Raw genomic sequence first — 21,532 nt, forward strand, 5'->3', positions numbered from 1 at the left:
TAGAAGTGTATTCTTAATGTGACCACGCACCTTAAGCAACATATTAAGCCTAGAAAATGTCAGTCAACTCTCAATGTTTAACACTTTAAACATAGAATGTAAGCTTAGTGTGTGTGATTTAAGTCATTCCCTTCAGAATACTGTATAACTAATGATTTATAAATTCCATAAAAACCTATTTATTAAGAATATTTTGTTTTGACGTTGCCTTTTGCAACAGATTTGAAATGTCAAATTCTGGCATTTGTAGGCTTGTTATGGGATTATAAAAGAGTCCATAAAGTTGTTGCGGCTCTGCATGTGCGATGTTTCTATTTCAGTGCTAAATTACTTGTTAGACTTTTTTTCTTTTTTTTCTTTTTTGGAATAAAGGCTAAAACTCATCTAGCTAGACTATATAACCATAACAAAACATGGCTTAGTAAGACAACCACATCGAATGGATTAAGCACAAAGTCCACAATTCGTATTACAATATTAATTATTGTAAATTAAAATCACAAAAGCAAGACCAAACTGTCTATTTCACACTCACAACAAATCAAATCTGAAATAAGATATTGTTGTAACATTTGCAGTACAATCTGAAATGGCGAGGGAACAGAAATCTCTGGAGCTGATGCACTCAATACGGTGGAGGAAATCTGAAAAATATTCTTGTGCTACACACTTTTGCTTGACAACCCCTATTAACTAGTCATGACAGTTGAGAACACTTACGACTGCCCTTTACTGGAGTACATTATGAATTTACTAATACTAAATATGCAATAGCAGTAAGGAGGATGGGAAATAGTTTCTTAAATAAGACACTCAGCAGTGAGCCTCCACGAAGGACAGGCAAACAGTGGATATTTTCTGGGAATAGCCAATCCAAACTCTTCCTCCAAATCCACCTCACCCTCCACAGTCCAATCAAAGCAATGAAGCAGCTGAGCAAGTGCCAACTCAACAGTCGAAAGACCCGAGGAAATCCCAGGGCATCCTCTTCTTCCTGTTCCGAAGGGCAGCAAATCGAAGTCCTGACCTTTTACATCCTTATTACTGCCTATAAACCGCTCTGGCTTAAACTGCTGAGCATCTTCCCAAATGTTTTCATCCCTTCCCATTGCCCACACATTCACAAACAGCCTCGTCTTTGGTGGAATGAAATATCCTTCCACGTCACAGCCTTCCATCGACTCGTGCGGAATGAGCAGAGGTAATGGCGGATGTAGCCGAAAAGTTTCTTTCACCACGCATCGCAAATAGTCTAGCTTCACAACGTCATTCTCCTTTACTCTGCGGTCTCTGCCCACCGCTGATTCGATCTCTTGCTGTGCTCGAGCCAGCATGGCAGGATTCCTCAGGAGCTGACTCATTGCCCATTCCAATAATGTCGACGATGTTTCTGTTCCTGCACTCAACATATCCTGCACACACACTCACAGAATTCATTTCCTCAAGTCTATAGCCATGTCCTCCAGCCATAATCATAAGCAAAATAGTTTTTAAATGAATAAATGTCTAATATTATTAAGATTGGATTAAAAAAAAAGGTCATTCTTAAAATTTATACTAGATCAAACTGGGAGTATAAAAACAAAAACGAGTCATCTTTTAAGTTCTTATCGGATTAAAACATAAACAAGTCGGCTAAATATAAGAGTTGGAAATAAACCATATAAGAGTTGGAAATAAACTACATCCAAATCAAAGATGGGTATGGGTTGGTCCTAAAGATAGCAAATAAGTGGTTCTAGATTAGAACTACCTCATCTATAAAGTGTTCAAGAACATCAACAAAAAACTAGATTAGGAGTCCTAAGTATTTTATAGAGTGACTTAAAGATGGGTGTTGGAAATAAGTCACATCCAAAACAAAAATGGACTGGTTTTACAAAGACTAGTGGCTCAAATGATAGAGAGCTCTTACTTCAAATCTAACTAGTCTATAAAAAGCTCAACATCGTAAATAGTAACAAAAAGAAGAGGAAGATCTGATCATCTGATTTAATAATTTAAAATAATTTAAAGTGGGTTTTTAAATGAACAAATATCTAATATTACTATTTGGAGAATAGTGCTACATATATTTTTAAAAATGGGTCAAAAAGTCATCCTTAAAACTTATACTAGGTTAAAGTGGGAGCATAAAAACAAAAACAAGTAAACTAAACAAAATTGTTGGAAATAAACCAGATCCAAATCAATGATGTGGTACTCTTATAAGAACCTGGCAGCATTCATGTAATACCTTATATTCAAGTCCTAATTTATTCACTACGACTTATCCACAAAAAGAGCAGCATAATATAAGAACGAACGTGATCCGGGAGGATCTAGAAGACTCGACCTCCCCCTCTCTACTTTTTCTCTGCATCGCTAAGAGCAAGCGGATTCCTTGGACATGATAGGGGCTAAGTTTCTATTGAAAGTAATGAAGCCTATATTAAGGAGGTGGCAGTTCAAACCACCAACCCCCCGCTTACTGTTCATGCCTCACAGCTGGTGCTTCCGCATAGCCTTAAAACAAATTTTGTTTGGAAACAAAGGCAGTTCGTGGAGGTAGGGCTCGAGCCCCTTCATTTACACAAGATCAAAACAATAATTAAACCATACAAACCCGAAATTAAGGAGAGCCCATGTTATAATATTTTAAGCCATTATTAAAAGATTATAAGGCTCGAATTAGGGTGTATGGAATATTTGTAAAATATTATTGTTTTAACCCCATTTTAGCATAGGAAATTGTATATAACTGGGAGTGTTTGTCTTGTAAAGGCAATCAAGTTTTCACTGTGAGAAGAATTTAGAATTTCTGTTGAAAAGAAATTGGAGAACAAGAGTCTTCCTGATTTTTGTAAGCACAAAAACATTTGTTAAATTGTAATACTCTCCAGTGCAATTGAGTTAAGAGGCAATTGAAGCCTAGCCCGTGAAGAAGAGTATGCGAGTGTCTTTAGGTGCGTGTGGAGACTATGAGAGATGTTGCAAGTTTGAAGCTTGGATGATGTAATAAGGTGGTTTATGCTTGGCATCATCAATAAAGTGGTCCTACATTGAGAAGCGGACCTGGAGATGTAGCTCATATTGAGTGAAATCCGTTATCAAGCTCGTGATCTCTCTTCTATCTACTAATTCTCTTTTATTCGATTGATTTTCAATTTCTTCTTTATGTTAGTGTTTAACATTATTAAGTTGTGCAAAGGATTAATTGAGCTTAGCTTTTGTAATTTCAATTGTTAAAAAACATAACCACGTAATTCTGTTTGCGATTAGGAAAAATCTGTAATTCAAATTAAGCACAATTTTATTTGTAAGCCTTAATTTCAGATCAGAACGTCAGATTAGAAGGTTCAAATATTCTTTAAAATGGTTCAAGAGAAGATGTTAGAAATAAACCACATCCCAAACAAAAATAGACCGGTCCTATAATGTCTAGTAGCTGAATAACAGAGCACTCATATAACAAACGAAAGATCCTGAACCAGACCATGGAAAATTCAACATAATAAACAGAAACATATTGAAGAGAAGGATCTGGTCATCTGATTTGCACTATACATCAACCAGGTAAGCAGAATAGTTTAAAACTACTTCTAATCAGATTTTTTAAAACGAAAGATGGCCTCGATTTTGGAACTTACTATGATGATGCATTTGATGTGGACTCGTGAGATTATCTGGCCCTCCGTTTCCGCCATGTCAAGCAGCACGTCTACCATGTCTTGAACACGATCTTCTTCGTTAGGGTTTCCTTTTCCCACTCTGCCATCAATGTGCTCATCAATTACTTTCTCAGCAAATCCGTCCAATAGTTTGTGAACAGCCCTCATGCGACGATGGATTCCTTGGAAGTCCAGCCAGTCAAGAAAAGGAACAAAATCGCCAACACAAAACGCCCCGGCCACAGAAAATACCTCGTTAACCATTTCTTTGAAACCCTGCCCTCCATTCAATTCGTCATCAGAGTACGTTCTGCTGGCAAACATTCTGCAGATGATATTTTGAGAAAGGTTGGAGAGCCTCTTCTTCATATCCACAAACTTTGTTCCACGCTCGCTTTCCTTCCAGATGGAGGCCACCATGGCAGATACCTCCTCCTCTCTCACGAATCTGAAAGACTCGTTTCTCTTCGCTGTGAGAAGCTCCACTGTGCACAGCTTTCTCAGATGCCTCCAGTACTTTCCATAGAGGCCATATGCCACATCTTGATGATTATAACATACATCTTTCCCATGTGCACATACTGGTCTGTTGGCGAAGGCCAAATCGTGGGTTTTGAGGAACTCTTTTGCCATGGCAGGGGAAGATACCACAACTGTGGGGACTGAGCCCAAGCGTAGAAAAAAAATGGGTCCGTATTTCTTTGCCAGAGCTGCCAAAGCCTGATGAGGAAGGTTTCCCAGGAGATGGAGATTTCCTACAACAGGCCATGGACGTGGTCCAGGAGGCAACTTCAGTTTCCTGCCATTGCTCCTCAGCTTATACACAAAGAAGAAAAAGCTGATAAAGAACCCAAGTCCAATAGTGATTGCCTCATTCAGGGAGCAATTCAGCGATTCCATGCTGCTTCTGCTGAGGAAAGGGAAATCCGCAGTTCTGCAATCAATATAAACTTGAAAGCCACAAACCAACCATTTTAACATGCTCTAGGAGTTTTACTGGTTTGACACGACAGGGCCATAGATCGTTTTCTATTCAACATTTGTCGAATAGGTTCCTACTTTTTAAATATAATAATTAATTTTCCAAACAAAAATCAACACATCTGATCATATCACTTATAAATCTTTCATTATTCTAGTATATTTTCTTTTATGATTTTATGTTGTCTTGGGTTCATGATTTCTTTTTGTTTGATTCATGGAGATAGTGGGTTTGTGGAAATATGTGGATTATTATCCTGTGTACATTAGTGACACTTAAAAAAGATACTTTGAAAAGAATTATTATATGTATTCCTTCGTTTTCTTTGATTTTTCTTTACAAAGAATTATAATTTTTTCTATATAGATATTTATGATGTAACTTTTCCCATGCATCAAAATCATAGACTTTTTGCGAATTGACAATACATGAACTTAGTTGATATTTTTTCATATGCATCATTATAAATTGATAATATTTCAATTGATAAACTTTTTCTATATATCACACTTACGTATATGTTGCAAATTCTATAATAAGTATCTATTTAATGTCAATCCTTTTAATAGCAAGATATCAAAAATTTTATTTGCTCAAATGCTTCACACTAAAGAAACACATATTGACATAATTATTAAAAAAAAAATTTATTCTCATAAGAAACTATTATCTTTATTTTTATAAGTAATAAGAATTGATTTTCAAACTTAAAATATAGTTATAGAAAAATAAAAACTACGTAGATCAAATAATAATATTATTATAATGTATAAATAATAGGTTAAAAATATTTTAATGAACTACTTTTTTTATTATGATAGTAAGAAGTGAAATGTTCAAGGTAATAAATTGGATCTCCATTAATTTTCTACTATGTTATTAGATGGATTTACAACATAATTATTACACCATAATTCCTTATAAATATATGTTTTCTTGTCATATCTTCTTCTCAAATATAACCTTGGTTACATTTTTAGTTGATTTTTAGAAGCATGACCTAGTAGAACACATGGAGGAAGGACACTTCAAAAAATTTAAATTTTCAACTAACAATCTATAAGTATATGTTCAAGAGCTCCTAAATATGGAGTCAACCTACTTTTTACACCACAAGTTTGTTGATGGATGGTTTCACACACTCATCAAATTAGGTAAAGAAGAGGTGTTTCTTACCTCTCCTAAAAATATTTCAATCTTCTAAAAGAATATAAAACCTCCTCATGTTCTATATCACTGGACCTCGTGGCCATACAAGATACCGCAATGGTCTTGTTGGTATGTTGTTCCAATTCAAGCGGTCTATAGTGTTTCTAAGTATATTAGATAGAATGTGGTTAGTTACACAAAATCAATGTTACCATAATTATTATTCATTCACAAAATTCATATATCACTCTAAATTAAAATATTATTTTAATCATTCTAAATGTAATTTTGTTGGGTACTCAAAGGAACCAACTTACAACAAGGTGACATATGATCACATAGAGATGAATATAGTCACTAGTTGATAATTGCCATAACAGACAATGATAACTACCTAAATAGTCGATTTAATAAACAAGTAATAAATAGAGCTTATGCTTGCATTTCTCCCTTATTACATTGTCTCTTCAAAAGAGCTAATGAAAACTCAAAAAAATAAGACCTTGGCAAGGGATACCCCCCTTAAGGCTTACATCACAAAACTTGTTGATCACATAAAAGAAAACACATTTTCTAGAAGATCTTTCATTGAAGAAACAAATCCTGAATTAAGTAGAACTCCATCAAGTTGCCTCATGACCCTCATAAATGTGTAGCTCCGAGTTGAATTCTAGAGCTCTTAGTCCCAAATTCTTGAATCATAGATATTGAATTATTCGAGAACAATCCATACTAAGCTTCAAACACATATAGGGTTCCATCATGTTGTCTCTAATCCTCGTAAGGGTTAGAATTCTTTATCACAATCTCATGAAATCTTTGGAAAATAATCCATATTGATCTCTGCAACAAACCCCTTACCTATCTCCAAAACTCAAACTTCAGAATACATATATTCTTCAAATTTGTTAGCATCTATGAGAAAAACTTAAAGAAAAACAAGAAAGTAAAACCAAATACACTTCTCATACAAAAACATCATCTCAAAAGGAGAAGCTAGCTAGAGATGCTAAAAATTCTTCCATCATCTAGTGCCACTAGTGTGAAGCCTTTCATGTTTGTAGTTGTAACATACGATATATAGGTTACAAAACTTTAAGATAATATATCACAAAACAATATTATTTGTAAATATCCTTTTTTTCAACCATCAAAAATAAATTTTGACATGAAAATTAGTCCATTATTTAATATTTCTAAATTTAATATTTAACTAAAATATTAAAAAAAATAGAAAAATAAAACAAGATACCAATGTAAACATATCCGTGACTTTTTTTCAAGTACCATTTCCTCTTTATGCACGTTTCATCAAGATCATTGCCAGTAAATCGTTCAAAACATACATCTAACTTGGCTTATTCCAAGTCTTTGAATAAAGAGTTTTCTACAAATTTTATCCAAACAAATGTAGACTTCCCATTTTCTATTAGATAATCCACATTAAATAAATAATAAAATATTCAAATTCATTTAAATAGTATACAATTTTGTAATGACTAAAATTCGTTTCTGTACTTAAAATATAATACATTTTTCCCATAAAGACTCGACATTTTACACTCTATAATTATAGAAAGAAAATATAATGTATTACATGTTTTGAATACCTCATCATGATGAAAGATAGCCATCAAAATTACCTTATATTGGTCTATGCACCGCTCTAAGAAATTGACAGGCTATTATTTTTTAGAGAACTGGTTATATTGCTTGTAACTTTCAACAACTGTTATCAAGCACAGCGAAAGCGAAGCTTGAGGTTTCTTTAGAATGGTGGAGTCTGGGAATGCCGTAAGATCAACTGGATGAAGCAGGTATTTAACAATGTCTGTTTAATATTAATTTAGAATTGTTCCTATTCACACATTCCTTTCAGCTTTTACTGAGCTCGCTTCATATTGCTTTCAGATCATATTTTCAAGTCACGTTCTGGATAAGCCTATGTATTATTAATCGTAATCTGTAGTGAAAATTGGATAATGGCTTTGACTTAATTGGCCTCGATTTGATCTTCTATAGTGCTGTGGACTCTACATGATGTCTTTTATCTTTCAAAGATTAGGATTTTGAATTTTTTTTCAAAAAAATTTAGTCATTAGATGTTGGGCATGTTTATGTGATTTTATGTAATGGTTGAATTTTGATCATTTAATTTGAATTTTGAATTTATAAAATGGTTTAGTAATTACTTTCTCTTTTTTATATATTTGAGTGAGTTTCAAGGTTGATATGTAGTTGAAGTTCATCTTCACACATAAAATTTTGAGGGTTAAAAATATAAAAACAAGTAAAACATATTATTGAAATGTAGACATTGAGGCTAAGGTTGCATAGTATATATTTAATCTCCAAAATGATAAAAAAATGTGCTAGATTGGCACAAGATGGTTACTATGACTTGGTCTTCTTGAAGACCTTTATACCTAAAACAATGATTCAAATATCTTTCCAAACCAAAAGATATGGCCTCCAAAAAAATGTTATATTTCCCCACCTAATCTCATTTGTAGGAACTTTGCACCGAGCTTACATTTATGTAAACTTGCACCATGCAAAGTTGTATTCATACTTACAAGTTTGTTGGAACTTTTCACGTAATTTATATAAACTTGAATCAAAATCAAAATTCTTCCCCACTTACAAGTTCTTGGGAGTTTTTTATTTTATTTGTATATATATAAACTTGCATTGAAGTTTTATTTGTCATCCATTTAAAAGTTCATACATATTTTTGTACTTGAAATGCATATATGCAAATGTGTGTAAAAAATCACATTCACCTCTCGACAGTATATGCAAATATCTTCAAAACTTTCCACACTTCTTCACAATTGTGAAACTACATAAAAGTCCTCATTATCCCTCATAGTTGGAAAACTACATGAATGTTTCCATTATCCCCTATAGTTGTGAAACTAAATGAGAGTTCTCATTCTCTTTTATGCATATGTAATTGAGAAACTATTTTAAGTTTCTCATTCCCCCTCATAGCTACAAACCTACACAAATAACAACAAACCATGTTGCATATATGTAAATTACCAGATCAGCAGAGCAGTGCTATTACCAGATTAGCAAGACCCTGTTGGTCTCTAACAATTACAACAGTTAAATCCCCTAACCGGGTAAGCTTTAACAGGCTTGGTACTATCTAAATCCTCTAACCAGGTGATCCATTAGCTTGGATTTGAAATCCTCTATCGAGGTTACTCCTAATAGGGTATTGCTCTTAACAGTGTATTGTAGTCAATCCCTTAACTGGGTGGTCCTTAACTGGATCTATTCTTAACAAGACATTTTTGTAAAGCTTCTAACAAGGCTATTACTAGATCAGTAAGAACCTGTTGTTCTCTAACAATTACAACTGTTAAATCCCCTAATCAGGTAAGCTTTAGCAGGCTTGGTGCTATCTAAATCCTATAACCAGGTGATCCATTAGCTTGGATTTGAAATCTTCTATTGAGGTTACTCCTAACAAGGTATTGTTGTTAACACGGTATTGTAGTCAATCCCTTAACCAGGTGGTCCTTAACCGAATCTATTCTTAACAAGACATTTTTGTAAAGCTTCTAACAAGGCTTGGCTCCTAACAGAGCGAACTTTAGAAGAGTTCAGAATACTTGTGGGTATTCATCCCCACTATGGTTTTTCCCATTTGGGTTTCCATGTCAAAAATCATTGTGTCAAGTGGTGAATGATTTTGTGGTTATATGTTTTGATATGGACAATAAGTTTAACTAGTAAAGCCACTTAGATATGTTTAGATGACTGGAAGTGATCTGAAATGAGCTATTACTAATGTTAGTAAAGTGTATTGATGTTTTGGATAAAAGGTATCTAAGTTATAGATCTGATTACACTATTATATTGATATTTTAGTCAACTGGTAAACTTGACAGTGCAGTTGCAGTTTGTGGTACAGTGCTTAAACCGGTTAGTTCAATGATTGATTTATGAGTTGTGTTTAAGTTTGGTGAAAGTTTAGTTTGTTTTCTATCAATCAGATCCTTGGGGTTCAGCATTCTAGAAAAGTTTGAAACTTCCACATTATGAACTTTACTCTCTTGCACCACTGGTCTCACGAATCTTTCCTCTCTTCCATCTTTCGGTCCTTCGGCCTCTTCAGCCTCAAGCTCTTCACCAGCTTCTTCATACTCATCCTCATATTCCGGATTCCTCCGCAAACCAGCCAATGCATTTCATATTTCATTCCTCAATCATCTTCTCTACCCTTCAGGGGTTCATCCTTCTAGGCGGCATCTCCTCTTTTGCCCCAGTGAACTGCCTCAACTCGGCAATCTGACTAGTGGTTTCAATTGTCTCTCACTCGGCGATCTATTGAACACAAGTGCAACTTGCCTCCAATTGGCAATCTGTCCACCCAAAGGAATGCCTCAAGGTTTGCAAACAACTCTGCTACCAACCAGTTCATAACCAACTCTGATACCAATTGATGTAGCCATAACCAGTAAACCCTCAAAAGAGAACTGACCGACTTGTGCAACAAGAGTAACACAACGAAAGCAACAATAAAACATAGACAAATTACATAAACAAATCATATTATTGTCTTAGAACCTTCGGCAACCAACTGTTTATCATCATACAGTCATCATAGAACATTCATTAGTCAACTGGTTACATGCAGGCTACAAGCCAGATACAATCCATCTAGAACTCTCAGAGTCAACCGGATCTCTAATCACAAATCTAAATCTTTATTCTGATCTCTACCGCCTCACAAATGATTACATAATACCCTATATATATATATACCCTCCGAAAAATATTTGGGTCGGCCACAAAAGATTACATTTACCAATGCAGGAAAAATGAAACATGTAACTAGGTCGGCCCTAAGAATGAAAGAAATTCCTTCGGAAAATAACAACCAAGAAGTGCAGATCAATAGGAAGGTCGGCCACATGCCAAAGAATATCGGACAAGACCCCAAATATATCCACATGCCACGAAACCACTCCCAAAATGAAGGAAAACCAACTGGTAAGCTCAAGAACTATCCCGAAACCCAGAAACAGTCAAACCGGGAGCGATAACTAGCTGGAAAAGAATCCAAATGGACTGAAAATCTGGAATTAAGCACATGAACCCTCCTGGAAACTGAAAATGGGATCTGCAATGAAAATCAAGCAACTACCGGCACCTACTAGCAGGAGCATAGAAAACTGCACATTGAACTAAACAAGAACTAAACTGAAAGGTAATATTTTTGGTTGATGCAAGATTGCTCATAGATCGGGGATGCTCCTGCATCACACACCTTCTACCAAAAAGATCACCCATACCAAACTTATATATTGGTAACCACAAAATAGGTCATTTACCATGTTGGCCTGAAGGTGTAACGTGTAGTCATATGTCGGCTTGACAGGATCCAAAAAGATAAATTTGGATCACCAAAACAATAGCGAAATGATGTGTCTAAGTCGTCCCAATCAACAAGAACATGATTCAATGCACTGCAATCACCAGAAAGCTTTCAGACCCAAAAGTGCTATGTTCTACCTGAAATACCGGTTAATCAGCTACCGGTTAACACCTACTTCCAAATAGGAAGAATTATGACTGCCGGATCGGATCTCTACGAAGAGTTGCCATGAATGACAACCCTAAACCAATAATCATCCACCGAAAACCACAAGAAATCGTCGAAGACCACTAGATGAGTGTCAATTGCCAACATTAAGACATGCACAGAAGATGAAATGGCATGAATACACCCTACAATGTATATCTATGAATGAAATCTTATATACAAAAGATATGAAAATAGAGTAAAAAACCATATTTATTCAAATGATTTTAGTTCATTTAGGATGCATTTCTTTGGTAATCACAGATAAGTTTAGAAATTATGATATCATTCTAGACATTATAGACACTAATATATTTCAATATAATCTAGTAATAAAAAAGTAACAATTACATTATTTCACATATTTGTTGAATAATGATAAATTGTTACAAATTATCTAAATGAAATGTTGTTTTATTCATGTGAAGACAGAATGGAGTTCTTAACAAATTGTTACAAATTATCTAAACGAAATGTGTTTTATTCATGTGAAGACAGAGTGGAGTTCTTATCTTCATCTAAAGAATTTTAAATTGAATAGAAAAATAGATGGAAGCTCAAGATTTTATTGACTTCCTAACCTTTATGACTATTTAAATGTGATTATATAAATATATATGATTAAGATCTATTATTCACTATCTTAAGATTATACGTCACAATCATATACTTATTTGCAAATTATACGTTCAAAATTCATTTGATGACAATCCTGTAAATAACAGTATCAATATATATGTATTTCAGTTTTGTACTCTTCACCATATAGATCTGACGAAGCTCCTTTATTGACCTTCTCCTTAAAAAACATGATAAGATCATCTCGAAGTGTAAAACTGGCATACAAATCTCAAAGTTTGGTGAAAATTAAAGTGGATTTGCATCTGCGACTTGTACTGTAAACCAATGCAAATTCAATCTTTGAGCTGCTTAGTTTGACATAGATGTTGATTTTATTGACAATGTTCCTATCAATTATGCTACTCTCTATGACTTTTTAGGATTTGTAAGATGATAAGGATAAGACCTCTGCGCATACACTTAACCTGTGAACATTCAGAGTAGACTAATTAACATTGCACGCTCCTGGGTGCTCCATATCTTTAAACTAATGTTAATATTGTCCACGCTTTGCTCCCCAGACACTGTTATTGACTTGCATATGGTTTTTTAATACTAATGTAGAAGGGCCGTCACATCTGAAATTCTTTCTGGCAGTAGTCCAACATAGACACGGAGCTAGTCATTCTATTCATCACTCATTTTGCATTTTGAAATTCTTTCTGGCAGTAGTCTTCTCGTGTATTCATGGTGAGAGGAAAGATATTTAGGTTGCTACGACTTGGCCATTGGGAAGGGCTTACTTGAATGAATAAACATTTGTTATTTAGATAAAAAGATAATCTTTTCTCTATTCGTTATATTCATTCAAGATAGATATTGTTGATTATTTAATACAGAAAAGGATAAAGATAAATGCATAATTTGCAAAAGAAATAGAAGGTGGAGAGAGTTGAAGAGAGAGTAGTGGTACTGAGAATTAGGAATATTTGGTACAGATTAAAATTAGATAAGATCTGTAGGAATTAAAGGAAGTTTGAGATGATTTATTATTCGTGTAAGTATTTGTAATCTAATAAGATTGATCTGATTGTAAAAGTTCAAAAGAATGAAGAACATTTGTTAGGTAAGTTTGGAGGGATGGTCTCAAATTTGAAACTAACACATATTGTTTAGGGAACAATATTACTGTAACATATGGGCTGCATATGACTATAAGCGATGTCTTTATTTAATATGAAGCATTTGGGAAAAGGTGCAAATGGATCAATGATATCTAAGAGCTCAATTTGGGAATTATACTAAAGAGATAATCATAGGTCAAGTATTTATATGCTCATGGTTAAATCAAACTTAGGGGTTATGGAAATAAACAATATAATTGACAATCATTTGCCTATTCCATATGTTTAAGAAATGGCCCCTAGTACTTAATAGTATATATTACTTAGTGAACATTGAAATGTCCATCTAATAGGAATGAGAACTAGCAAATAATCTTATAACTTATTGCTCAAAAGTATGTTTTGATAAATGGTGTATATTTTCATAAATGGTGTGTTTAAGTAGAGGAATCAAAATGGAGTGTTGCTAAAACATGTAAAATTAGCCAAGTCTTATTGATGCTTATGCATCGTGCCCTAATAGAAATCATGGAGCACTATTTTGATTTTGCCATAATTTTTAACTTGATCTAACATTTCTAGCTCTTAGAGTGCATGTATTGAATCTTCATGTGACCTATTTGGTAACCAATCTCAGATGTTCACTTAAGCTAATAGATTCTTTATTTCTCTCCTTGCCTCTATTTGCTACATTTGAATCTCTAGTTTTCTAACAATTTTATATGTTGCCTAACAATGACCTGGAAATTATATTTGTGGTGCCTCATAACCCTCTATATCTTGCCAACCTTCTCCCGAGCTCTAAAACATTATCTTGTCCTTAGTTTAATGATTCACATGGCCTTATCATTATAAAAATCTTCCCATTTACCTTTATTTCTTCAATATAATTGAATTGTAATGGTGTTTTCCTTTTAGTTATATTCTTCTTTAACTATATTATCACAAACAAGCTTACCCAATATTGTCTTATCCTTTGATCTCTTATATAAGAACCTTTTCCCCTCTTACTTTTATGATGGTAAAATTTCCTTCTACTAATTCAAGCTTTACAATTTATTTATGTATATTATGGATAAGGATGGGAAATAGTGCAATCATTTCATATGGTCATTCTATTCTTTCCTCTTCCTTCATATTCTCTTGCTCATTTTCTTTCTTTACCATACCTTTTCTAGGAGTTCCTCTTGTAAAGTTGCATCCTTGTAGTATTAAACAATTTATAGCTTCCTCTTTGGTCTTTCATTCTTTGTATAGGTTCCTCTATTGCTTTCCATTTCTTACCATGCATTTGTTGAACCCAAGGAATGACTAAGACGGGGGTGAATCCAGATATTCAAAAAAAAATTAAGTATAAACAACATTGAAACATTATACAACAATACTGAAAAACACATCAACCATCGACACATGAACACCAAATTTATGTGGAAAACCCAGATAGGGAAAAACCATGGTGAGAATCAAACTCACAATATGAATCAAATGATTACAATGTTTTAGGCTTATTGTCAAAGAGCAACATGCACCTAATGAGCAATAAATAATAAAGCACACTACCTTAGGGAAAGATACTCGGACTTGCACTACCGAGGAACACTACTTTAGGGCAAGATACAAAGTTTTGTTGAAGGACCCACTATCAACTAGAAACAAAGGAAATAATAGAACTAAAATGAGAACAATCTCCTAATCATATAATTATCTTTGAACATTAGTATCAAGGAACCAACATCATGGAAAACATCTTTGACCACTACCACTATCTCAACACACTATCTAACAGAATGTATCACCTTCAAATCTCTTCACAAACTAACTTTCACACATCTACAACTTCAAATTTGCTTGCATATCATTCAAATTCGCTTCTCATCAATTCACACATAATCCCAAACATAACTCATCCAACTGCACTCCTTAAAGTTAAGATACATCATCAAAAACCTAATTAACGGTAGGCCACAACTGGAATAAACAATATTGCACAAAATAAGCCACTAAACCAAAAATACTCAAGGCGGTCCACTCTAAGAGAAAGAGGGGACCCAAATACATCATGATGCATCCTTCCAAGATGAATCCAATAATTCACACATGCTAACACACCTTCCAAAGTTGCCACCAGACATAACATGTAGATCAACATAAACTTCAACATATCCAAAGGCCACCAAAGACTTTCTAGACCAGTCTGACAAACACACTTTTTGTCAGAGAATAGTACTTCTGCAATCTACCAATCAAAAAATTGGTCGATGTGATATTAACTATTATTTCCTTCATACATTAAAAAATATTTCATACATACTGCCACAAGCAACACAAAAATATCAAACTCAATTGCAACACTAAACACAAGACAAAATAAGAACATATTTGAGCTAGAATCCATTTAGACATCCAAGTTTGACATCAATGAAAACCATACAAACTCATATTTCTAACAATCTCCCACTTTGTCATTGATGGAAATACTTAAACACATCAGATAATCTCTCTCCCTTTGACATCAAAGACAAAGGGCACAACACAATATATCGATTGTCCAATACATACTCCACTACTCCCCCTGAGAGCAGCCATACCATCAATCCAAGAGATAAAGGATAAGCTTTGAGTCTCCCCCTGGAGAGATGCACCTCTATTATGCATCAAGTTAGAGAAAGGAGGGGAAATAACCCCTAGTTTCTACCTAAGATAATCAAAATTATCCTTTACCAACACCTTAGGGAAAATGTTTGTAACTTGTTCTTTTGTAGAAATATACTCTAATCTAGCTTCCTTTTCTGCAAGCTTCTCCCTTAAGAAATGATATCGAATTTAGATATGTTTAGTTATTAAGTGCATTATGAAATTCTTAAAAATTTTATAGCACTGGTCTTATCACACATAATTGGAACAGCTTCATTGTATGCCACTCTAATATCTTTAAGAGTCTATTTCATCCAGATAACTTGAGTACAACAAGATATTTCTGTAATGTATTTTTCTTCTGCAATAGATAGAGATATCGAGTCTTTCTTCTTACTTAAGCAAGAAACCAATATGTCTCCCAAGAAAAATACACCACCACTAGTAATTTTCCTATCATCAATAGTTCTAGTCCAATCAGCATCTATGTATTCTTTCAGCATAAAATTGTCACTCTTTTTATACCAAAGACCAAAATCTAGAGTCCCTTTCAAATACGTAAAAATCCTGTTCACTACTTTCTCACTTGATTGTTTTGGATTAGCCTGAAATCTTGCAACCAAATAGACAACTTGCATGATATTCATGTTGGCCATTTGCATTGATGTTTTGTCATTGATGTCAACACTAGTTGTTTGGATGCTTTACCGGCACCCTTCTGGTCCCAATAGGTTGAGTAGTTTTTGGTTAACTTGGATCTAGCATGATCTGGTTGACTCTGGTATAATCTAGTGATGAAATTGACTTATTCATGATACTCATACTCATATTTGGTCAATTGGTTTTGGTCTGGTGATTAGATGCTATCCTGCTTACTCAGAAGATTGGTTTCTGGTTCCAGCGAGGGTTTCACCAACATAGCTTTTAGTGGAGATCTTTGATGCATTGCTTAATTGGTGTTGGTACATCTTCTGATGGATTTTCAGGATGTTGTTGGTGATCATGTTTGAGACTTGGCATTCGGATATCATTGTTGAAGCATGTGAACCTATACTTGGTCCCGGTTGATCTAGGTTATGGACCGACATGTATGTAATGTTTGGATAGGACCTATTGTTGTATTTCCGGGATGTGTTATATGTTGGATATTATTTGTCTTGGTCTAAGGCCAACACAATTAGTAATTATGTAATTGGTTTATTGTCTGGTGGCTGACCTGATTGTTTATGGTTGAGGGTCTATATAAATAAGATGTAAGATCTCATTGTAGATCATCATAGTTATTGTAAGAGGTCATGGTCAAGGAATGTAATGTGCAAATAATGTAATATCATTCAATTAGAGGAGTTGTTCGATCAATGGAGATCGAATTGGGTTTGTAAGAGGATTTAGTCCTTCGGTATTGAGCTTAAGTGAAACTGTACTCAGGCATAGGAGATGCTATCTTTTGTAGTTCAACACTTCTCCGTATTGTAATCTAGTTCTATATGTAGTCAATGAGACTCCTTTTGTGATGAGCAGTGTGCTCTAGGTTGTTGGCCTTCCTGCAAGTGCAGAACCCTTCATTGTAAATATAATCTTGTGCTCAGGATGTTCAAGATTTCCACAAAACCTAAAGTCTCAATAATCTTGTGCTCGGGTTTGATATTGTCATTTTCATCATAAATTACAGTTCTAAACATCTTTAATACTTCCTCAGAACCTAATTCTTCAATATTAGAGTGAATATAATTCCTAGGGTCTTCACTATAAGCTACGCCTTTAGGAATTTTTGAAAATGCGCCTATGTAATTATCTTACTTAGCTATCTGACTGTGGGTAGGCTTCCCACCATGGTTTTTCCTTTACTGGGTTTTCCACATACAAATCTTGGTGTTGTGTGGATGGCTTTTATTTTGTGATTATTGTTTATGCCTAATTGGATTAATTGTTATTCTAGTATTTTTGTTTTAAATTGCTATTGCTTTCAATAATCTATTACAACCGATTCACACCCCCCCCCCTCTCAGTTGTCTTTCGGTTATCTGAACTCTGTAACAATTGGTATCAAAGCTTTGGCTGTCTCTATAGAAAGCTTAACCACTTGAGGAAGATCCTATGGTGACTAATAGTTCAAGTTCATCTAGTTATTTTGGAGCTATTTTTCGAAGGGATATAACGAGGCTTGAAGGAACAAATTATACAGTATGAAAGATTCAGATAGAGACTCATCTAAGATGTCTTGGCAAGGAGATTTGGGAGATCACACAAAATGGTGTCACACCCTATAATCTAGGATCTGGCAATCCTCCTCTAGCTAACCTAGACAAGGAGCTTGAGAATGATTGTAGAGCAAGAGAAGCCCTCTTGTGTGCACTTTTTGATCAACAAATTATGGGATTAACAAACAAATCATCTAGAAAGGCTATATGGGATAAATTGTAGACTCTTAATGAAGGTGACCTTACAGTAAAGATTGTTAAACTTGATGGTTACCGAGTGAGATATGAAAACCTAAAGATGTAAGAAGATGAAAGGAAATTATTGCATTCATGGAAAGGGTAAATGAGATTGTTATGGGAATTCAATGTTGTGGTGGAACTCTGAGTGAAGATGAAATTATTTCTAAAGTCCCAAGAGCCCTACCACTGGCTTACAAAATGAAGGCTACTGTTATTAATGAGTTAAGATCAATGGCTAATACATCTATCAATAGAGATACTTTGGTTGGGAAACTATCTTCTTTTGAGCTTGAGGAATTTGGACCTTCTAGAGCTGTAAAAACTAAACCTTATTTTCGTGCATCTACATCTACAACCGGTAAGAAAGATTGGAGAGCTTTATATGCAAAAGAATTAGAAGATATGAAAAGAGAAGATGATGAGTTTGAGAAACTTGAAGCAGTATTTGCTAGAAGAGTACTGAAACGACCGGTAGGAAGTAAGTATGAAGGAAAAACACCTTTTAAATATTTTGCATGTAATAAGATTGGTCATTTTGCATCTAGACGTCCTGAAAGGATTTCAAGATTTGAATAAAGAGTTAAGAGATCATTTAAGCTCCTAACCCTGGATATCCAAATAAGTATAGATTCAAGAAAAATAGAGACAAATCATGCTACATAGCTGATGAGGAAGGCATTACCGATTCAAATGATGAACTGACAGAAGACTTTGCTAGTGGATCCGACAATGGGAAAGAATGGGTATTCTTGGCTATCAAGGAAGATGATTTGACACTGGAAGAGAATGTACCTGAGGAGAAGGCACTTGCTGCTAAAATTGAGGATAAGGATGAATGCATAATTGACAGTGGTTGTTCACATCACATGACTGGAGATAAAGGGAAGTTTTTGTCTTTGCAAGAAATTGATGGTGGACTAGTTAGATTTGGAGATGACAAGGCATTATGATCAAGGGAAAAGGAACTATATCATTGGATGGTAAGAACACTACTGAAAATGTTTACTATGTTGAAGGCTTGAAGCATAATCTTTTGAGTGTAGGACAATTGGTAGATAAGGGATTTCAATTATAGTTCGAGGATGGAAAATGCAAAATCTTTAATAGATCTAGCTTGGAAATTGCAACCGGTACGTAGACAAAAGGTAACATATTTCATTTGAACTCTGGTGAGAAGACATGTCTGATTATATAGATTGATGAGAGTTGGTTATGACATAAAAGGTTGTGTCATGTAAATTTTGATTGCATTGTGAAGATCAGTTCAACTAAGGTTGTTAGAGATATACCTAAGATTATGAAGCCCTATAATCCAATATGTAAAGAATGTCAAATGGGTAAATAGGTCAGAACCTCTTTTAGGAGTATACAAAATAAATCAAATGATGTTCTTGGTCTTATTCATACTGATTTGTGTAGCCTTGTTAGAGCTAAAAAATTTCATGGTGATAGATATTTCATGCTAATCATTGATGATTATTCTAGAATGATGTGAGTTAATTTTTTGAGAGAAAAATATGAAGCATTTGAAAAGTTTAAAATCTTTAAGGCTAAAGTGGAAACTGAGACAGGATTGAAGATTAAATGTTTGAGATCAGATCATGGTGGATTGTGAGATTTTGCCAAGATCAAGAGGCAATGGAAAGCACAAATAAGAGAGAACAAAATAGATGATAGAAATAAACTGTATTCAACAAGATGAAAAATATGATCAACTGGATCATTAAGCATTACATACAATGAATATGAGCTTGCTTATATAGGCAAGGCTATATGGATATGTGAGCACACAAACATGACATGTGGCTCAATAAGAAACAAGGGTAGGTAGGAAATAGGTGTGGGTAGGTAGGAGAAACAATATAATATTCCACATGAAGTGGATAACCCACTGAATATGGAGTGTAACAACAAGATCACACCATAAAAGGTGGAAATTCTCCTACACACACTATCCCAATGTGGCACAAACACCCAAGTGTCTCATACCCAAACTACTATGAAATGCATGTACCTAAGTAAACTTAAGTAAGGTGTAATAATATCTAAGATGAATAATTATTTACATCAACACCCCCCCTTAAGTGCGACTTAAGGGAATGCACTTAAGTCTACAATGCAACTAAGCAATGCAAGATGGGTCCCGGCTACGAGGCCATGTTAGGTACCCATGTACAAATGAAAATGCATGAAAACCAATGCAATGAAATCTCTCACAAAGTGGGGAAAGAGAAAAAAACTCAATGGGAAAAAACACTCCCCCAAAAGAGAGATGAAAACATACAAGAGAACTCTCATAGAAAAATGTGAGGAACAAAACCCCATGTGAGGAAAAAGTCCCCCCCATATGAGAGAAGAAGAGAAGCTAGGAGGCCACCCCTCAATGTGGAATCTGAACCAATGATAGAAGCGCGATGTATAAAGAAACTGTTCCATGATCGTCGAACAACATTCCTCCCCTAGGAAGAAACAAAACCAAAGGTGTATCCATGAAGTCTCCCCAATCATGAAGAGAAGATGTATTATAAAAACTCATGATGAAAGGAATCTTTGAAAACTGCTCAAGTGTCCCCATGTTGATGCTGAAAGATACCCCCTCCAAAGGTGGTAAACTGTGCCACACTGCTAAAAAATGCACTCCAAGATCTAGTGGAGATGAATGTAGAACAATATCCAAAGACTCACATGTCTCCTCAAAAAATAAAGAGACCTCCTCCAACTGTTGTACATAAGTATCCACAATCATGTCAACCTCGAAAGAATGATCATGTAGAGAATGAACAAGAGGGTCAGAGTGTTCCCTCGCAATAATCGAAGAAGGATCATCTTCATCAAAGAGAAGATGAATTTCATCAATGATGTCTCCCAAATCTGCAATGTAGGATTCCACAAACAAACCTGCAATGTCTATCAAGTAATCATCCCATGAATCTGAAGCTGGAAGACAATGAATATCCTGCTGCACTGAATTACATGAAAGAAAAACTATCGCACTATCTGCATCATTAGGTGCAATAGTTGATGTGATATCAATATGAGGAGATGAAATATAAGGCTCAAGAATGGGGTCACATATGAGAATCCCCATGTTCAAGTGCCCAAAGTTCTCCTCAAAATCTGAACCATCACAAGAAGTGTGATCATCATGTGTAGAATCATCAAATGTGAAATCATCATCATCAACAAAATCTAAAAAGGAGTATAACCAAGATGCATGATCAACCACCCTAGTCGCAATGATAGCTCTAGTCTCCAAGTCTCAAATGAAAACTGACTCAGGTGTGAACTCCACAACTCTCTTAGTTGCACCATGTGTGATCTGATAGATAGAAAGGAGATTGTTTGTCAAGTGGGGTACACACAACACATCATTGAAGGATTTATCCCCAATG

The 21,532-nt window shown here is 34.7% G+C and overlaps 1 protein-coding gene across 1 annotated transcript; it reads right to left on the minus strand.

Annotated features, from left to right (window-relative positions):
- Window positions 1-466: 466 nt before the first annotated feature.
- Window positions 467-4,657, minus strand: LOC131053557 (cytochrome P450 71AU50). Its single transcript, XM_057988179.2, has 2 exons — window positions 3,630-4,657; window positions 467-1,412 (listed from the first exon to the last, which is right to left on the minus strand). Exons 1-2 carry the CDS (start codon window positions 4,629-4,631, stop codon window positions 801-803), a joined length of 1,614 nt encoding a protein of 537 aa, XP_057844162.2. The 5' UTR covers window positions 4,632-4,657; the 3' UTR covers window positions 467-800.
- Window positions 4,658-21,532: the final 16,875 nt, after the last annotated feature.

This window comes from Cryptomeria japonica, chromosome 2 (assembly GCF_030272615.1).
Source record: "Cryptomeria japonica chromosome 2, Sugi_1.0, whole genome shotgun sequence".
In the NCBI taxonomy this organism is placed as follows: domain Eukaryota; kingdom Viridiplantae; phylum Streptophyta; class Pinopsida; order Cupressales; family Cupressaceae; genus Cryptomeria; species Cryptomeria japonica.